Source organism: Acanthochromis polyacanthus, chromosome 4 (genome assembly GCF_021347895.1).
Source record: "Acanthochromis polyacanthus isolate Apoly-LR-REF ecotype Palm Island chromosome 4, KAUST_Apoly_ChrSc, whole genome shotgun sequence".
Taxonomy (NCBI): domain Eukaryota; kingdom Metazoa; phylum Chordata; class Actinopteri; family Pomacentridae; genus Acanthochromis; species Acanthochromis polyacanthus.
Genome location: NC_067116.1, coordinates 20,789,773 through 20,807,645, shown reverse-complemented (window position 1 = coordinate 20,807,645; position 17,873 = coordinate 20,789,773). Strand labels below are relative to the sequence as shown.

The window sequence follows — 17,873 nt, the reverse complement described above, 5'->3', positions numbered from 1 at the left end:
CATTAGCTTAGCATAGCGGAGCTGGTGTAGCCGTATCTTACAAGGCATTTATCATTCTGACATTGACCTGTATGCACAAAAACGTATAAATATAAGCATACCTCAAAGAAAACATATGAGTCCAGGCTTTTATAAGTCTTCATCTTCTCCATTGCGTGGATGCCTGGGCTGTTGATAAGGTACTCGTAAATGGAGTGCCAATGAAGATCTGGACACGTAGTAGGGTCGTTTTCCCATGACGGACATGACTGCAAACCAACCAGTTCTATTTTTTCTTTATACCGTAGCTTGGCTTTTGGCTCAAGATTTCCGAAATAATCACCAGACGTTTTTCTCCGGGTCAAAACCGCATGGTTTCGGTGGTCAAATCACGGTTGCTAATGACTTTGTTGCCCCCTCTTAAAATGGCGGCGTGCGTTGCTAAGGAAGGTATGGTCACGTGTCCCAGACTCTGACGTCACTGCGAAAAGGTCTATAAGCTTTGTGGCATGTCTAGCATTATTCTTGTCCATCTTCTTGACTGTCCAGCTGAAGCTGCAAGGCAGAGGAGACGTATCCTCAGGATGAAGCGAAGGCCGAGCTGAAGTACCTTTACTGGACACACACAGCCGAGGTCACAGAGTTATCCAGGACTCTGATCAGAACAGGAGGCCTGGACCTAGTGAAGAGGTTGCTGCAAACAGTGGTGCCCAAACAGCTGGCTAAGAAGAGACCAGTGACTAGATCCGTCTAATATACCTGAAGCAATAGACAGATAATAGATAGACAGTGTCGTAACCCGGCTCAAGGCCAGACACTACAGATGGAAACTAAATGGGACAGCACCCAAAGTAAAAGCAAACAAGATGGAAACCAGAGAAGAGAGAGCTGAACTGACTGACTGTTGCCACCCTACATACGTGAGCTGAATGTTCACCACAGCTTGATAACCCCTATCATATCAGACAGACACAAGAACTTGTTGACACCATTTCACAGATTTAAAATAACAACTGGCTCTTCTGCAGGGACCATTTAAATAACTGTTACTCAAATGAATAGTTTCACCACGATTATAAGGATTTTTGAAAGTTTCTGACATTAGTGGCATTACTGCTGCTTCAGTAAAAGCCAAACACTACCTCTCTCTGGGTGGGCGCTCTGCCACTGATCTCCAGCAGATGAAGGAATATCAAAGATAGGTGTTGTTTTGTTGTGAAAGACTCTGTTTTTGGTACCAAAAAAAAAAAGATTTTACCAAACCTTTAAGAATTGCAATGTATGTCTGTGGAAAGGAAATTTAAAGTGGTCGAAAACAAAAAAAAACAATTTGAAGTCTCTCAATATACAGTATTTTTACTCACCTTTGGTGATACTAGCTTGGATGCTGTACTCCAGCACCTCCTCCAGTGGATGATAATGAGCACTGATGGCTGTGGCCTGCAGCATTTCTACCAGATACGGCATCTTCCCTTTGGACAGGTCATAGGAGATTGTGTGGTTCCAGGAGTAGGGCACACTTTCCTTGTCGATGCTGAATATTCGGGTGGATAGAGCGTACAGCTGCCCGGGGCCCGTCTGGATATAATCCTCTGTGTAGTCCTGAGAGAACCCGGTGAGAGAGACACAGTGGGTACGGAAATTATTCAGACCCCTTGAAATTTTTCACTCTGTCATTGCAGCCATTTGCCAAAATCAAAAAAGTTCATTTTATTTCTCATTAATGTACACTCAGCACCCCATCTTGACAGAAAAAAACAGGAATGTAGAATTTTTTGCAAATTTATGAAAAAAGAAAAACTGAAATATCCCATGGTCAAAAGTATTCAGACCCTGTGCTCAGTATTGAGTAGAAGCACCCTTTTCAGATAGTACAGCCATGAGTCTTCTTGGGAATGACGCAACAAGTTTTTCACACCTTGATTTGGGGATCCTCTGCCATTCTTCCTTGCAGATCCTCTCCAGTTCTGTCAGGTTGGATGGTGAACGTTGGTGGACAGCCATTTTGAGGTCTCTCCAGAGATGCTCAATTGGGTTTAGGTCAGGGCTCTGGCTGGGCCTGTCAAGAACGGTCACAGAGTTGTTCTGAAGCCACTCCTTTGTTATTTTAGCTGTGTGCTTAGGGTCATTGTCCTGTTGAAAGGTGAACCTTGGGCCCAGTCTGAGGTCCTGAGCACTCTGGAAGAGGTTTTCCTCCGGGATATCTCAGTACTTGGCCGCATTCATCCTTCCTTCAATTGCAACCAGTCGTCCTGTCCCTGCAGCTGAAAAACACCCCCACAACATGATGCTCCCACCACCATGTTTCACTGTAGGGATTGTATTGGGCAGGTGATGAGCAGTGCCTGGTTTTCTCCACACATACCGCTTAGAATTAACACCAAAAAGTTCAATCTTGGTCTCATCAGACCAGAGAATCTTATTTCTCATAGTCTGGGAGTCCTTCATGTGTTTATTGGCAAACTCTATGCGGGCTTTCATGTGTCTTGCACTGAGGAGAGGCTTCCATCGGGCCACTCTGCCATAAAGCCCCGACTGGTGGAGGGCTGCAGTGATAGTTGACATTGTGGAACTTTCTCTTATCTCCCGACTGCATCTCTGGAGCTCAGCCACAGTGATCTTTGGGTTCTTCTTTACCTCTCTCACCAAGGCTCTTCTCCCACCATTGCTCAGTTTGGCTGGACGGCCAGGTCTGGGAAGAGTTGTGGTCGTCCCAAACTTCTTCCATTTGAGGATTATGGAGGCCACTGTGCTCTGAGGAACCTTGAGTGCTGCAGAAATTCTTTTGTAACCTTGGCCAGATCTGTGCCTTGCCACAATTCTGTCTCTGAGCTCCTTGGGCAGTTCCTTCCACCTCATGATTCTCATTTGCTCTGACATGCACTGTGAGCTGTAAGGTCTTATATAGACAGGTGTGTGCCTTTCCTAATCAAGTCCAATCAGTTTAATTAAACACAGCTGGACTCCAATAAAGAAGCAGAACCATCTCGAGGAGGATCAGAAGAAATGGACAGCATGTGAGTTAAATATGAATGTCGCTGCAAAGGGTCTGAATACTTCTGACCATGTGATATTTCAGTTTTTCTTTTTTAATAAATTTGCAAAAATTTCTACATTTCTGTTTTTTCTGTCAAGATGGGGTGCTGAGTGTCCATTAATGAGAAATAAAATGAACTTTTTTGATTTTGGCAACTGGCTGCAATGACACAGAGAGTGAAAAATTTCAAGGGGTCTGAATACTTTCCGTACCCACTGTAAACATTACATTGTGGCTAATTACAGTAATTATCCTTAACTTTGTTACTGACATTTTCCAAAAAGAATGCGTCACTATCTGTCGGACAGTCAAAGTTCAGATGTAAAAGATTTGGCTGAAAAACCTTACATGGGCACAGAAGATTGCATTTTTTGCCAGTAAAAGTGTTCACTGTCATTGAATACTAATCTGTTGCATAGTTAAAGTGCCTGTGAATCGATTCCATGCTGTACTAAAAAAACCTAAACCGCCTGCATTGTAATAAAACACAATGCAGGGCATCAAAATGAAAAATCATGGTAAGCACAACAGGCTGAATAAATAAATGTTACTTAAATTACAAGAAAAGCCAAAATATTTCTTTAATATTTATGCTGTTGTAGTGACTCTCTAAGCAATGATATTCAAACAAAGAATTCTTTTTAATTTTGCTGTTTATAGTTGTGGTCATAGTAATGCTGGCAGCAACAGCAGGTGGAATCACAACTGAAAAAGTCAGTGCAGTTTTCGTAAATCAAAAACAATGAACAGAGATAAATCATTTACAGTCTTTTTTCTGGAAAAAAATTGATAAAAATCCATGTACCTTGATGCTGATGTCAGCTTGTGAAGGCAGCTGTAAGATGTGTCCATTGACTACAATGTCCAACAACAACGCTCCATCAGAGTCCAGGCCCCTGGCAAAGTGTGTCATCCTCAGGATCTCACCTGGCAACGTCCAATCACATCATACTTCTTAGTCAACCTATTAATCTAACGGGCATTTGTGCAAAGACTTCATTACTTCATAAGCAACCCACAAACATTCATACCTGTAGCAAACTCCACCTGCGTCTCTCGCCTGAAGACGCCTCCTGTTAGCGTGTAGCCGTTGACAGCCTCCCCTATTTCCTGCGCAGTGGTCCAGTAGATCGGATTCAGGATGGAGATGAGCTTCCTCATTGCAGGTCCTTGAATTTAAAGGTCTTAAATTTAGTCACATTAAGAAAGTGCAAGAGAACAACTTACTTTTTGAGGCAGTGTGGTGTGAAACCGTTGGAAGACTGACCTAATGTCCTCGGTACATTAGAAATTGTGGCTTTGATGATTTTGCTGCCAGACTTGCTATCTGTGATGGTGGCATTAAGGATGGCGATGCCAAACTCAACATCATTGATGTTCCCTATGATGCTTCCTCGAGCCTTCTGGGGCCCACCTGACAACGAAAGAAGGTATTTAAGTGTAAACGCTGCAAGTGTATAAAGAACCAGACACACTTACAGCACTTTAATGACATGCTTTACCTGGGCAGGCCTGAGTGTTACACCTGGACAGCTGGGTGGAGTCTCCTGGACACGACCGGCCACCATTACTGGAAGACGGACTATTGCAGAGCCGAACACGTGTCCTCTCACCGCCTCCACAGGAAGCAGAACATTGTCCCCAAGGCTGCCATGAAGCCCAGTTCCCATCAACTGCAATGATGCACCCCGTAAACACATAGCAAGTAAGTTGTACAAGCAGTAATACAGTGTACATACCATCACGCAAACGGTTGACAAGCAGTTCAGTCTTTTTGGGATACCTTCAAAACTATGAACACACAGTTTATAATTCTGAATAATTAAAAACACATTCTACGTGTTTCCAAACAAAACAAAAACAGGCATATTCCGTTGACAAGTATCATTTACAGACACTTCATTTTTCATTTTAAGCATTTGTTTGAGCATATATGACCTCTGACTCTGAGACACTCATAAACATGCTGACTAACCGGGGCAGTTGACTGTGCTGCATCTCTGTATCTGTGTATCAGCACCCGCACAAGCTCTCCCACCATTAGCAGGTCTGGGATTGTCACAGGTCCTGTAGCGCCTCATCTGACCTCCATTGCATGTCTTGCTGCAGCTGCCCCAGCTGCTCCATGGACCCCAGTTACCATTGACTGAGATAAAGTAGTGGTAAAAAAAAAGGTTAGAAGAAAAGAAATGGATATAAAGACAGGATAAGATATACAGGACATGTGTGAATAATAAATAATAAAAATAGCTCACTGGGGCAGGGGTCGCTGTTACAGAAGTCAATATGCACATCGTTGCCCTCACACTGCCTGCCACTGTGCTGAGGTGTGGGGCTGGCACAGAGGCGTGTCCTCTGTCTGGTCCCACCTCCACAGGAAACACTGCATGCTCCCCAGCTCACCCAGGGCGACCACTTTCCATCCACTGAAGAGCCGAAGATATGATTCAGAAGGTTCAGTCATCTAATATCTATTTAAAATCTGCTTTTAGCCGTGACTCTTACATCCACTTGGCGAACAATAAAATGTTTCTCAAAGCATAGTAATGCCCTTACCAGGACATGGCCTCTCCTTGCACACTTGTGTTTGTGTGTCTGTGCCCTCACACTGCGGCCCATCAAATGCTGGAGGGGGGTTGTTGCACAGCCGGATCCTGGACTGCATACCCTTACCACAGGTCTCACTGCATGGGCTCCATGGTAGCCAAGAGCCCCAGTTACCTGCCACTGTTGGAGCATAAACAAAGTTTAATGCACACGGTACACGTTAACTGCAGGGTAAATCTTTTAACAGCAGTTGCAGAAACACAACAGTGATCCATATGCAACTACCAAATTGAGACAATTCTTTTTTTTCTGCTTAGTCAAACACATTTTAAATTTTATGCAAAAATACCATTCATACACAGCAGCAACCATTGGAAATTAGATCACTGACAGTCACTGCAATTTTTAGGTATGTACTATAGAAAATGTGTTTTATATAGCATTCTTTTCACCTGGACATGGTCTGACACTGCACATGATGACCTCCACTGCCTTTCCCTCACAGGGCCTGCCTCCATGCTGGGCTGAAGGGTTACTGCAGGTTCGGACTCTGGTTCTGTTGCCCTGACCACAGGTACGTGAACACTCCTCCCACAGAGACCACTCTGACCAGTTCCCATCCACTGCACAGGGACAAAGGTACAGATGTTGTTACCACATGTTCCATTTGCACACAAGTATTATTGACAAGTGTTAAGAGATCAAGACGAATCCTCTGTCTGAAAAACACTCTCGCCTGGACAGGGTTTCCCTTGACAACGGCGTGTCTCTAAGTCTGATCCTGCACAGTGTCGGCCTCCATTGGCAGGTAGAGGATTGTTGCACTGCCTCAGCCTGTTCTGAGCACCAACACCACAGGACACACTGCAAGGAGCCCACTCCGCCCACTCTGAGTATGCTCCATGGACTGCAAAACAAGTTAATGGACTTTGTTATCTGGCAGGTGGTACATCTGGACATGTATTTGTTTTCTCTTTTTTTAGATATAAAGATTTTGAGGGTCACATAAAGTCCTTAAGCTGTCACTGATTTTACCAACTGAAAAATATGGCACAATAAAAAAAAGTGCACAATGTCCAGCTCACCTCGTACAGTAAGAGTGACCCTGACCAGCACTGATCCAAGCAAGTTTCTGGCCACACATTCATATTCAGCCGTGTCCTCCTTCTGGGCGCTGCTGATCCTGAGGGAACCATTGGACAAGGTGGAGAAGCGGTCGTTGCCCAGTAGGGGGCGTCCCTGTCGGGACCACTCTATCATCGGGGTAGGCTCACCTTCTGCCTGACAGTTGAGCACAGATGTGGTTCCAGCATCCACTACTGTCTCCACCGGCTCCACAATGATGGAGGGTGCACCTGGAGAAACAGTGTACTTCTGTTAGATCTAACCCTCACTTTTAAAAAATGTTCACTACACATTTGCTTTACACAAAAAGTACTAGAATTAATGCCAAAGTGAGTGATGCAAACAAACACTTACTCTGCAAGGTGAGAGTGACACTTCTTTCCACCACCCCAGCATCATTTGTTGCCACGCACATGTAGTTGCCTCCATCTTCACTCTGTCATATACATCATAATTGCAAAATAAAAACCCCAATGAAAACAAACAACAAAGGAAAAGCTTTGTGTTCTGACATTAGCTTATCTCTCTAAAAATACAGGTTATCTATTAAAAAAATCACCAAAACCGCACCATTTATCCTGGACAGAAACTGTAAAAACAGAAAGAATTGCCGGGTTTTTAACTTTCAGAAGAGAATCTTAGCCTAACATCAAAATCACTCTTTGCAGCTGATTCTGTAAAAATTCACACAAATTCTGAACTCTAAGGCAAAACTTCAAACCAATTTGTGACTCAGCACAAAAGGCATTTTGGAGTTCTCTACTTCTAGAGAGATACGGGTGCAGGGCATTTTGTACTGCCTACACTTAGTAAAAATGTGACAACAATCACACTTTTTATCAGCGGTTTTTGCCAAATATTACTTAAACAAGATCTTAGTCCTGTGTTTTCCTACCACTGTGCCGTAGATGGCCAGGGAGCCGTTGTCCAGTTGACGGATTCGGTTGCTGATCTGAATATTTATTCCATTTTTGCTCCATTGGATGATTGGCAGAGGGTCTCCTCGCACCTCACAGTTCAGGATGGCGTTACCACCCAGAGGTTCAATACGGTTGGAGTGAAGGTCTCCATCAATGATGGGAGGCTCTGGAGAACAGACAAATAGGAATTAAACCAGAATAGTTGCCCTGATATTAGATACAAGTCACTTAATTAGGGGAAAGTTGTGAGCAGGAAAGGTGAGACATAGGAGTCAAAACATTTTATGGGACTGTTTACCTTTAACATAGACAAATCCCAGTGATTTGATGGTTCCTAAGTTGTTTTCTGCCACACAGGTGTAGGTGCCAGAGTCATCTTTGCTCACTCTCTCTATCACCAGCTCACTGTGGCCATTCATGTGATCGTAGTTAACTAAAGCATCAGCAACAGTCAGTAAAAGACAAGAGATAAACAGTTAAAAAGGGGAAAAACTTTATAAATTACGCACCACTATATTTAAAAAAAAACACACAAGAGTCGACTAAAATGCCATACCTGGGATAATGTTGTTGTTGAAGGCCCATGTGATTCTGGGCAGGGGGACACCACTGACCCCACATGCCAGCAGGAGGCGCTCTCCCTTGTTGAGGGCCACATCTCCGAGCAGCTCAGTGAAGATGGGGTGAGTATGAACCGACAGAGTCACCGTCCAACTGTCCTGCCCAACTGAGTTAGTGGCAACACAGGTGTAACTGCCAGCATCCTCGGGCTGGAGGAGGAAAGAGGATGACAGGACAGGTGGAGCATGAAGGAAAAGCTTCTCAAATGCATCTTTTTACAGAAGACTAACTGATCTGTAAACAATCTATAGCATTGTAGTTATATAACAACTAGAGTGATCCTTGAGCAGTCGGTCTTATTTCTTTCTTTACCTGAGTGATGTCAATAACCAGCTCCCCGGAGGGTAGGATGGTGTACTCTCCTGCACCTTCACTGAGAGGGCTGCCATCTTTTTCCCAGGAGAGGGTAGGCTGAGGGATGCCGTCAGCTACACAAAGCAGCTGGGTCTGACTGTTTTCCACCACTGCAACCTCCTGCTCTCCCTCACGAATGGAGGGAGGAACTGAAAAGGTGAAAGAGGATAAAAACAAAGCTTAAAGTCACTCAAAAATTGCTAGTTTCTGTGAAATTTTTCATTATTTATACACCATTGGTATACAGCGTCCTCCATAATTATTGGCACCCCTGGTTAAGATTTGTTGAAAGCCTTAAAATAAATTAAATTTTTATTGCAGAAGCATACTCCCACACTGAAAATAGTAGAAAAATGTATTATAGGAGAAGATTAGGTGCTGTTTTGTTGGAAAAAGGGGGTTGTACAAAGTATTAACATCAGGGGTGCTAATAATTTTGGCACACATGATTTGATGTAAAAGAATTATTTCTTAATGTGTGATTTTTCCCCCACAGAATAAATGCACTTGAATTAAAGGTTGGATTTTCCTCTTTTTTAAAAAAAAATGTGGTTCTATATTATTTAGAAAAAAATGAATTATTAGAAGCTAAAGAACACATCTTAACCAAGGGTGCCAATAATTATGGAGGGCGCTGTTGTTATCCTTGTATGTGTAAGTGTAAGTAGAAGACCATATTTGCTTAAAATGCTATATAATAAAAAATAAAGCTTTCTCACAATTACAGATGGTGAAACTAGAGCAGTATTTATGGAAAAATTTAAGACTTTCTGGTAAAATGTGGTTTTAAAACACATCCCCACATCAAGGCATCATAATCAGTGTGATTTATTTTACAATACACTGCCCTGTTTTGTTTTAATTTGCTGTTTTTAGCTGAATTGGGTGTCATTCTAAATTTCTGTACAAGTAAGACACCATGTAAACATAAAGCAGTAACAACTGTAGTGATGTATTCAATCAAGACTCCGTCGACAGAAACCTACTCTGCACAGTCAGGCTCATCTCCAAGCTGTCAGTTCCCGCTGCATTGGCCGCAGTGCAGGTGTATCGTCCGGCATCGCTTGGCTGAATGAAGGCCATCTGCAGCGATCCTGAGCTGAGGACCCGCTGACGGACAGATTCACGCAGCTGCTGCCCGTCTTTATGCCATGTGACGGAGGGAGGAGGGGAGCCGTCAGCTTGGCACTGCAGCGTCACAGAGGAGTCCACAGGTGCCACGTATTTCTGAGTCTCTGAGTTGATCACTGGAGGGACTGCAGGACACATTGAAGACAGAAATATGAGGTGTAGTAAATACATTTAGTGTATTTTTTGTGGTTATAATTAGAACTCATTTTAGATGACCGAAGGGAGTGCAGGCTTTCACGTGTAAGTCACATAACCTTTACTTAACAGGAGAAAGAAAATATGGACAAGTTAGCTAGACTTGCGTGATAACTTTCAACCCGGTCTCACGGGGATTCGTGAAACTGTCACGTAAGTTTTAGTTTCGGTTTCGTGCGCACCATTGATGTTGCAACTCCAAAAAGCCACTCTGATTTTTTTGCAGGGTTTTTGTACTAGACTGTATTTGATCGTAAAGTGTTCTCCTTATTCCTCTTTAAAAATATCTGACTTTTACAAATAATAATAATCGTGCTAACAGTGGTGAAAGAAGTATATAGATCCTTTACTTTAAAGTAGCAGTATTGTAGTGTAAAAATAAGCCCTGCTTTCAAAATACTACTCAAGAAAATTGCAAGAACTAATTATGAAATGGCCCATTTCAAAAGAATGTTTTTTATATTATTGAATTATCAATATTGACTCATTTATGTGTAAATCACTTTAATGTTGGAGATGGAGCTAATTTAAATTACTTTATAAACTGTAAAGCACCTTAATTTATAATAATATAGCATAATATGTCAGTTTATATCTCATATTAAGAATCAGCAAAAATAACCAGTGCGTAAAGCTTTCAAATAAATATAGTGGAATAAGCCAACACGGTCTCACGGGGATTCGTGAAACTGTCACGTCAGTTTTTGTTTCGGTTTCGTGCGCACCAACACGATGTCGTCATGTTTTTCGTGCCGCTCACCACGAGCGAAACCCGCTGTGGTAATCACATCTGAAAGTGGTTTATACCGGCGGATTTATGACGATCTAAGCTGTCCATCGGCGTTTGCGGCCGCCGCTGTGGCCGCCGCTTCGGCCGCCGCACATTCTTTAAATTCCTATGCAAATTCGGCGGATTCATGACGATTTAAGCTGTCCATCGGCGTTTGCGGCCGCCGGACATCCAGCCACAACAGCGGCTGGATCACATCTGAAAGTGGTTTATACCTGCGGATTCATGACGATTTAAGTTTTAAGTTGTCCGCCACCGCGGCCGCTGCTGCAACCGGATGTCTGGCGGCTGCAATGGCTGCTGCGGCGGCAGCCGCAAACGCCGATGGACAGCTTAAATCGTCATGAATCCGCCGAATTTGCATAGGAATTTAAAGAATGTCCGGCGGCCGAAGCGGCGGCCGCGGCGGCGGCCGCAAACGCCGATGGACAGCTTAGATCGTCATGAATCCGCCGGTATAAACCACTTTCAGATGTGATTACCACAGCGGGTTTCGCTCGTGGTGAGCGGCACGAAAAACATGACGACATCGTGTTGGTGCGCACGAAACCGAAACAAAAACTGACGTGACAGTTTCACGAATCCCCGTGAGACCGGGCTGAATAAGCACTGTATTTGCCTCCAAAATATAACATATATCACATGAAAATACTTAACTAAATTGCAATTACATCAAAGGTGTTTGAAGTGCAGTACCCGAGGACTTATTTAAATCCAGTCACTGTTAATCAGGTTTCCTCTTACCTTGTACTCTGAGTTTAGTTTTGCCCAGTGCAGTGCCAGCAGGGTTTTGAGCAACGCATATGTACGTTCCAGCGTCGGACAAAGAGGCCTTAGAGATCTGCAGACTTCCATTAGGGAGAACAGTGAAGCTACCACCTAGCATGAAGCAAGAGACACGGTGTTATGACAGATTACTTGTAAATATAAGAGACACATAGGCAGGTTTATCTACCTGTGGTGAGTATGTTGATGCCCTCCTTCTGCCAGGTGATGGTGGGTCTGGGGGAGCCTGTGGCCCTGCAGGGCAGAGTGATGGGGTTATTGAGGATCACATCCAGGGTGGACGGATGAGACTGGATCACTGGAAGCTCTGAGGAGAAGGATTGGAAAAGAGCGATGTCACAAAGATTAAAAACAAAAGAACTAAATAGCAAATTAAAGGAACGTCATAGTCATGCAGTAGATGAAACAGATGTTTAACCCTCCTACTGTCGTCATTTACGGGCACCAAAAAATATTGTTTCCTTGTCTGAAAAAAATCCAAAAATTCAGCAAAAAAATCCCCAAATTTCTTCAAATTTGCAAAACCTTCAGGAAGAAAATTCCAGTAATTCCTTAAAAGTTTCCCTTAAAAGTTTTAGTTAAAAAAATCCCCTAAATTTGGCAAGAAAATTCTTGTAAATATTTTCAAAAAATGAATTAAAATATTCCAAAAAAATCTTAAAAATATCTAAAGTGCTTACATATATATCAGTAAAATTTCTAATATTTTCTTTAAGAACATTCACATAAAAGTCAACCAAAATCCAGCGAATTTCGCTGGATTTTGGTTGACTTTTATGTGAATGTTCTCCAGAAACATTTTAGCATTTCTTTATTTCCACCAAAAAATGTTCAAAGATTGCCCAAAAATGTTGAAAATGTGGACATCAGAAGTTTCACCGTGAAAATATATTATTTTTTTCCACATTTTCAAACTTTAAAACGGGTCAGTTTTGACCAGCTTTTTACCCCACGACATGAGGGTAAAAAGTAATGTACCTTTTCTCTGAAGATATTTTGACATGCTACATTTCAGGGATCAGATACTGTGCATACTGTCAGTCTGTTTCATATCGTGTCCAATTAAGCCATGGCATAAAGCCAACATTCACAATACCAACACCCTGCAACTAGCTCACCTAAATAGAGTGCAGTTATTGTCAAGACCTATGAGTGAATGACAAAAATCACTGGCTAACCTGCATGACTGAATTTAGGAATACTGTGAGTTATGTTTTTCTGATACAAGTTATTACAGTTAAGAATGTCCTCTTATTAAACAATGAACCAAAAAAAAGAATATAAGTCTGTCAGTCAGTTTACACAGTGAATCTTTTTGGCTTTTTGTATCCTGCACAGCCTCTAAACAGCAGTGTGTCTCCTGATGAATCAGTTATCTGGATGTTTTTACCCTGCACTGTGAGCTGCACATGGCGGTGGGTTGAGCCTGCAGCATTCTTAGCAGTGCATGAGTAGCGTCCAGAGTGAGCGAGCTCAGCGGAGGTGATCTCTACTGGACCTGAAAGCACATCAACACATAGAAATTACACACACAATTTAATATAATTATAGACAGTTAGCAAAAAAAATGTTTGATTTGTTATTTCTACTTTCATTTAAAGTAACCTGACACATCTAACACATTCAAGCTGACACTAATAGAGTATTATCTTTAATTTTGTTGTGTCTCACCTACAATTACACAATTACAACAAAGTAAATGTATTTATTCTTTTATCAAGTGAAGTGTGAACATTTTTTGAGATAAATTTAACTTTAGTGTATTTCTGGAAATTATCTTCATGGATATGACTGTGACCTGTTGGCAGGATGCTGTATCCTCGTCCTGTTTTGGGGAGCTTCATGCCATCTTTGCTCCAGTGGATTGTGGGCTCTGGGACTCCAGATGCAGTACAGGCAATGACCACTGGGGACAGTCTGGTTACAACTAGATCTGTGGGTTCATCTGCTATAGATGGGGGAACTAGTGGAACAAATACAGTAAAATGAGTCAAAACAAGGAATGAAAATATTCGAAATTGCCATTAATGGATGATCTATATCGGAATTAAGTCACTTCATAAGGCAATGTTGAATATTGGTAACAAGAATGTCTAATCTGTAAATATAGTTCTGTTCACCATTGACAGTGAGATTGACAGATCTGGAGTCTTCTCCTGCCTCATTAGAGACCACACACTGGTACACTGCAGTGTCCTCCACTGTGGGCGCTAAAACTACCAGAGAGCCTGATGACAGTAATCTGGAAATGATTAAAAGAAGTAAAGTTAGTACTGAGAAGTAGTTTTACTGCATATCCTACTACCTAGAAGCATGTAAAAATGTATTAGATTACATATTTATGAAAGATAATACCATGTAATTGTTTAAGCAACAGAAACATTAAATAAGCTGGATAACTGATGCATCCAGTGAGTTTAAAGCTCCAGCTTTGACTTTTCAGCAACAATATGAGTTTGTAATCTAATTCAATTCAATTCAATGTTTTTTATAGCACAGATTCATAACATATGCCATCTTTAAAGGTGATAAATTAGAAAAGAGAAGGATAAAACCTGGATCAACCTGTACATATTCTGGTTCTGGTCAGTACTGATGGCTCGACCATTTTTCCTCCAGCTCACAGTGGGTTTGGGTATGCCAGTGGCCTCACAAGACAGGGTGGTCTGAACGTTGACTATAACCGTCACATTGGTGCGACTGTCAGCAATGGAAGGAGGCACTAAACAATGAGAAGCAGAGATCTTTAACTAATTGTATCACCATGGTTCTGTGTAACTTATACCATTTGTGCATATTTACCACCCACCATATACTTGCAGATCTACTCTCTTGCGTTGAGTCCCTGCCTGATTTGTTGCCATACACAGGTAGCGACCAGTGTCGGTCACCTGAGCAGAGCGAATGTGTAACGAGCCGTCCTCTGCAAACATGTACCTGCACACATGTCCACAAGCTGCATGAAATACGGAATCTGACACTGTGCATTGAATGTGACATATGGTTAAAAAACATAGTGGTATGAGACAGGGGTGTTACCATTGTATGCTGTGTGCTTTACCTGGGGTTGTTTCCTGCCAGTATTGCACCATGCTTCCTCCAGGTCACCCGAGGTGGTGGAACTCCACTCACTACACATTCAAGCACTGCTGGCTTGTTGATGTGCACTGACACTGTCTGGGAGCCATCTTTAATGGTCGGGGCGACTGAGGAGGCAGATGTTCAAATTAAAAGAACGTTCAATTTTCTCTTTTGAAGTTTTAGGATGAATTAAATAGTAATTAATATAACAATGTTGTTATATTGGCTGTCTTTATGGAAATACACATGCATATGTTAGAGTAATACTGACAAGGTACAATGATGGGGTCACTATTTAGTTACCAGGAAACCATGAAGACACTTCATACTACCTATTCATTTTATTGTCTATGTTGTGTTTTTGTCATGACCTTGTTTGTCTGGAACCTAGTGTTATATTGTATTGTTATATTGTCTAGTGTAGGTTCCTTGATGTTGCTTGTCAGTAACTCAATGTTGTCTTGTAATATAACAGGTCTCTCTTGGGAATGAGACTCAGTGTCTCAATGAGACTACCTGTTTAAATAAAGGCTAAATCAAATAAAATGAATCTGTAATACATATTCAGCTATTATGCTCCTCACCTGTGGAACAAACTTCCTGAACACCTGAGGTCTGCTCAATCTGTCGGCTCTTTCAAATCACAAAACTCTATTTTTTACTGTAGCTTTCTCATAGATGCTAAATCTACTTTTTTAAAGCACTGCTAATCTTGACTTTTAATGCACTTTCATGTTTTACTTCTATGTTTTTAATGTAAGATCTTAATATCTACTTTTAAATCATCTTCATAATTACTTTTCTGAATGTATTTCTTTACCATTATAAAGCACCTTGAACTACCTTGTGTATGAATTGCACTTACAGATAAATTTGCCTGGCTTTGCTACATGCGCTGCAGACAGTAGTACTGATAGCACTGTAAAAAACTATATGACACTACTTCTAAATTACCTCACACATCTCTTTCTGACTTATGTCATGTACTAAAAAGGTTTCCATATCGGTACATATGAGAACAATATATATGCTGATATCAATATATCTGTGACAGGCTAATATCGGCCGATAATATCAACCAATCGATGCATCATTAATAAACTAGTTAGTAATAAAACTGTACCGTTGACAGCCAGGTTGAACTGTCGCGTTGTCTTGCCAGCGATGTTACTTGCCACACAGGTGTACTGAGCTCTGTCACTGAGCTCTGCCATGTTGATCTGTAAGTATCGGCCTCCAGACAGAACACGCACACGAGCAGAAGCCTTCATAAAGGAACAACACAAGTCATTTACAGATATATGCTGGGAATTATCTTAGTATTGTGTTGGTGGTTATTTTGTTTGATTTCTGACCTGCAGCAGCTGTCCATCTTTGAGCCAGGTCAGAGTTGGAGGTGGAACAGCATCAGACTTACACTCCAGAGTCACCTGTCTGTTCTGCAGCACCGACACATCCTGAGGCGTGCTCTCTCCCGCAATGTTCGGTGGAACTGAGATGTGTTGACCAGAAAGAGGAACTAATGTGAATTTTACAGTTCAGTCTCATTTTTACAATCTTATCAGATATAAGTAAAAATGCATGACAAAGGAAGTTCTACATTACCCACCATGCACTCGAACCAGGAACTCTTTGTCATCATCTCCTGCTGGACTGTTGGCCAAGCAGCTGTATCTGCCTGTGTCCTCCAGCTGAGAGTGAGAAAAAAAACAGTGGAAAAAGACTAAAATCATTTTGTTGCACTCATGCTATCATGTACAGAATGTAATAGAAGTGTGGCTTTGATGTTTTATTGGGACAACATTGTAATTTCCTAAAATTTGAAACTCGCTAACCTGTGCTGAGGCCACACGCAGCAACTCTCCTCCACGGAGGAGGCGCAGGCTGTCTGTCTGTGGAAGCGGCCGTCCGTCCTTCAGCCAGGTCAGTGAGGGTGTAGGGATACCTGTGGCTTCACACCGGAGCTCCAGGACGTTGTTAACCACCACCGATACTTCTGCTGGCACACCAGAGCCCTCGATGCGTGGAGGGTCTGAGAAGGAAAATGTAAACCAATAAAAAAAACTGTTTCTCATCTATGAAGGAAAAACCGAAGCTAGATAAAAAGAGCAATAACCCGCTTTCACTCACCCAAAACCTTCAGGTTGAAATGACGACTGGCGTGACCAGCTGTGTTGTTGGCCATGCAGGTGTAGCGTCCTGTGTCGTTGACTCGGGCCTGAGGAATCTGTAAGGTGGTATTCAGGTTGAGGAGGATGAGGTGACGGTCAGGGGCTAGTGTCACTCCATCTTTGAGCCAAGAAATGATGGGAGTTGGGGTCCCATCAGCAATACACAGCAGAGAAGCCACATTTCCTCTGACTACAGTCACATCCTCTGTGCTTCCTGCTCCATCCAGACCAGGACGGACTGAAGAGGGAAAAATAACAAATCACTAGCCGCTGATTCTCAGTTCTGTCTGAAATCTATGAATAAACATGAAAACTTTACACCTCCAAAACGCATATTTGATCATCATTTCCAACTTCTTAGACTCACCGTGCACCTGTAGGTTATAATGTCTGTTGTCCACTCCTGCTCTGTTTGATGCCACACAGGTATAACTTCCACCGTCAGACACCTGGATTCGTGTAATCCTGAGAATTCAAAAGAACAATATATGCATTTCTCAAAAGAATTGAAGTCTCACAAAATATGTGTAATATCTAACTAAAAATACTGCTTTATACGTACATATATTTTTTTCTCCAACATTCATCTCTAAATGTGAAAGTTTTAACCCACTGTTTATTTACTGCACTTGTCCCCCAAAGCGAATACAAGCAGTTAAGCAGAACACTTCATAAACAAAACCTCTTATGAAGAAAATACTTTAAAATAAATAAGAGATACTGCGATAAGACATGACGTCCTAAGATGTCTTTGAAGATACAGTCGGAGTTAATAATACCGTTTGCTTACTTTACACAACAAACAAATACAACAATGTTCATCTGTGATCAGCCTTTTCATATTTAAAACAGGAAAACAACTTGACCATCCTCTCCATGTGCCCTGTCCACTGACCTACCGGAGCACCTGTCCTGCAGAGAGGAGTCGAATGTGGGAGGAGACCGGCAGCGGCAGACCATTCCTCAGCCAGTTGAGCTGAGGCAGAGGAGAGCCTGTAGCAACACACTCGATATTGACAGAACTGTCCAGAACTGTGGTCAGCTCCTCAACAGCACCACTGTTGCCATCTATCACAGGAGGCACTGGGGGAGCAAACAGAGAGTAATGGCAGTGATATGAAATATCAAAAAGTCAT

At 42.2% G+C, this 17,873-nt stretch overlaps 1 protein-coding gene across 1 annotated transcript in view; it reads right to left on the bottom strand.

Annotated features, from left to right (window-relative positions):
- The window catches only part of hmcn1 (hemicentin 1), a 115,053-nt gene that overhangs the window by 19,796 nt on the left and 77,384 nt on the right, over window positions 1-17,873 (bottom strand). The window contains exons 66-97 of the mRNA XM_051947682.1: window positions 17,637-17,820; window positions 17,105-17,202; window positions 16,697-16,975; window positions 16,402-16,598; window positions 16,176-16,257; window positions 15,922-16,058; window positions 15,690-15,831; window positions 14,547-14,691; window positions 14,295-14,422; window positions 14,051-14,207; window positions 13,606-13,727; window positions 13,284-13,448; window positions 12,876-12,983; window positions 11,655-11,792; window positions 11,444-11,578; window positions 9,570-9,839; window positions 8,542-8,732; window positions 8,165-8,378; window positions 7,907-8,041; window positions 7,584-7,774; window positions 7,043-7,124; window positions 6,649-6,918; window positions 6,300-6,470; window positions 6,016-6,186; window positions 5,573-5,743; window positions 5,272-5,442; window positions 4,992-5,162; window positions 4,519-4,689; window positions 4,284-4,430; window positions 4,048-4,185; window positions 3,822-3,943; window positions 1,344-1,581 (exon numbers count right to left, since the gene is read on the bottom strand). Of these exons, the coding sequence (XP_051803642.1) occupies window positions 1,344-1,581; window positions 3,822-3,943; window positions 4,048-4,185; window positions 4,284-4,430; window positions 4,519-4,689; window positions 4,992-5,162; window positions 5,272-5,442; window positions 5,573-5,743; window positions 6,016-6,186; window positions 6,300-6,470; window positions 6,649-6,918; window positions 7,043-7,124; window positions 7,584-7,774; window positions 7,907-8,041; window positions 8,165-8,378; window positions 8,542-8,732; window positions 9,570-9,839; window positions 11,444-11,578; window positions 11,655-11,792; window positions 12,876-12,983; window positions 13,284-13,448; window positions 13,606-13,727; window positions 14,051-14,207; window positions 14,295-14,422; window positions 14,547-14,691; window positions 15,690-15,831; window positions 15,922-16,058; window positions 16,176-16,257; window positions 16,402-16,598; window positions 16,697-16,975; window positions 17,105-17,202; window positions 17,637-17,820 (5,241 nt within the window). The remainder of the gene's footprint in view (window positions 1-1,343; window positions 1,582-3,821; window positions 3,944-4,047; window positions 4,186-4,283; window positions 4,431-4,518; window positions 4,690-4,991; window positions 5,163-5,271; window positions 5,443-5,572; window positions 5,744-6,015; window positions 6,187-6,299; window positions 6,471-6,648; window positions 6,919-7,042; window positions 7,125-7,583; window positions 7,775-7,906; window positions 8,042-8,164; window positions 8,379-8,541; window positions 8,733-9,569; window positions 9,840-11,443; window positions 11,579-11,654; window positions 11,793-12,875; window positions 12,984-13,283; window positions 13,449-13,605; window positions 13,728-14,050; window positions 14,208-14,294; window positions 14,423-14,546; window positions 14,692-15,689; window positions 15,832-15,921; window positions 16,059-16,175; window positions 16,258-16,401; window positions 16,599-16,696; window positions 16,976-17,104; window positions 17,203-17,636; window positions 17,821-17,873) is intronic.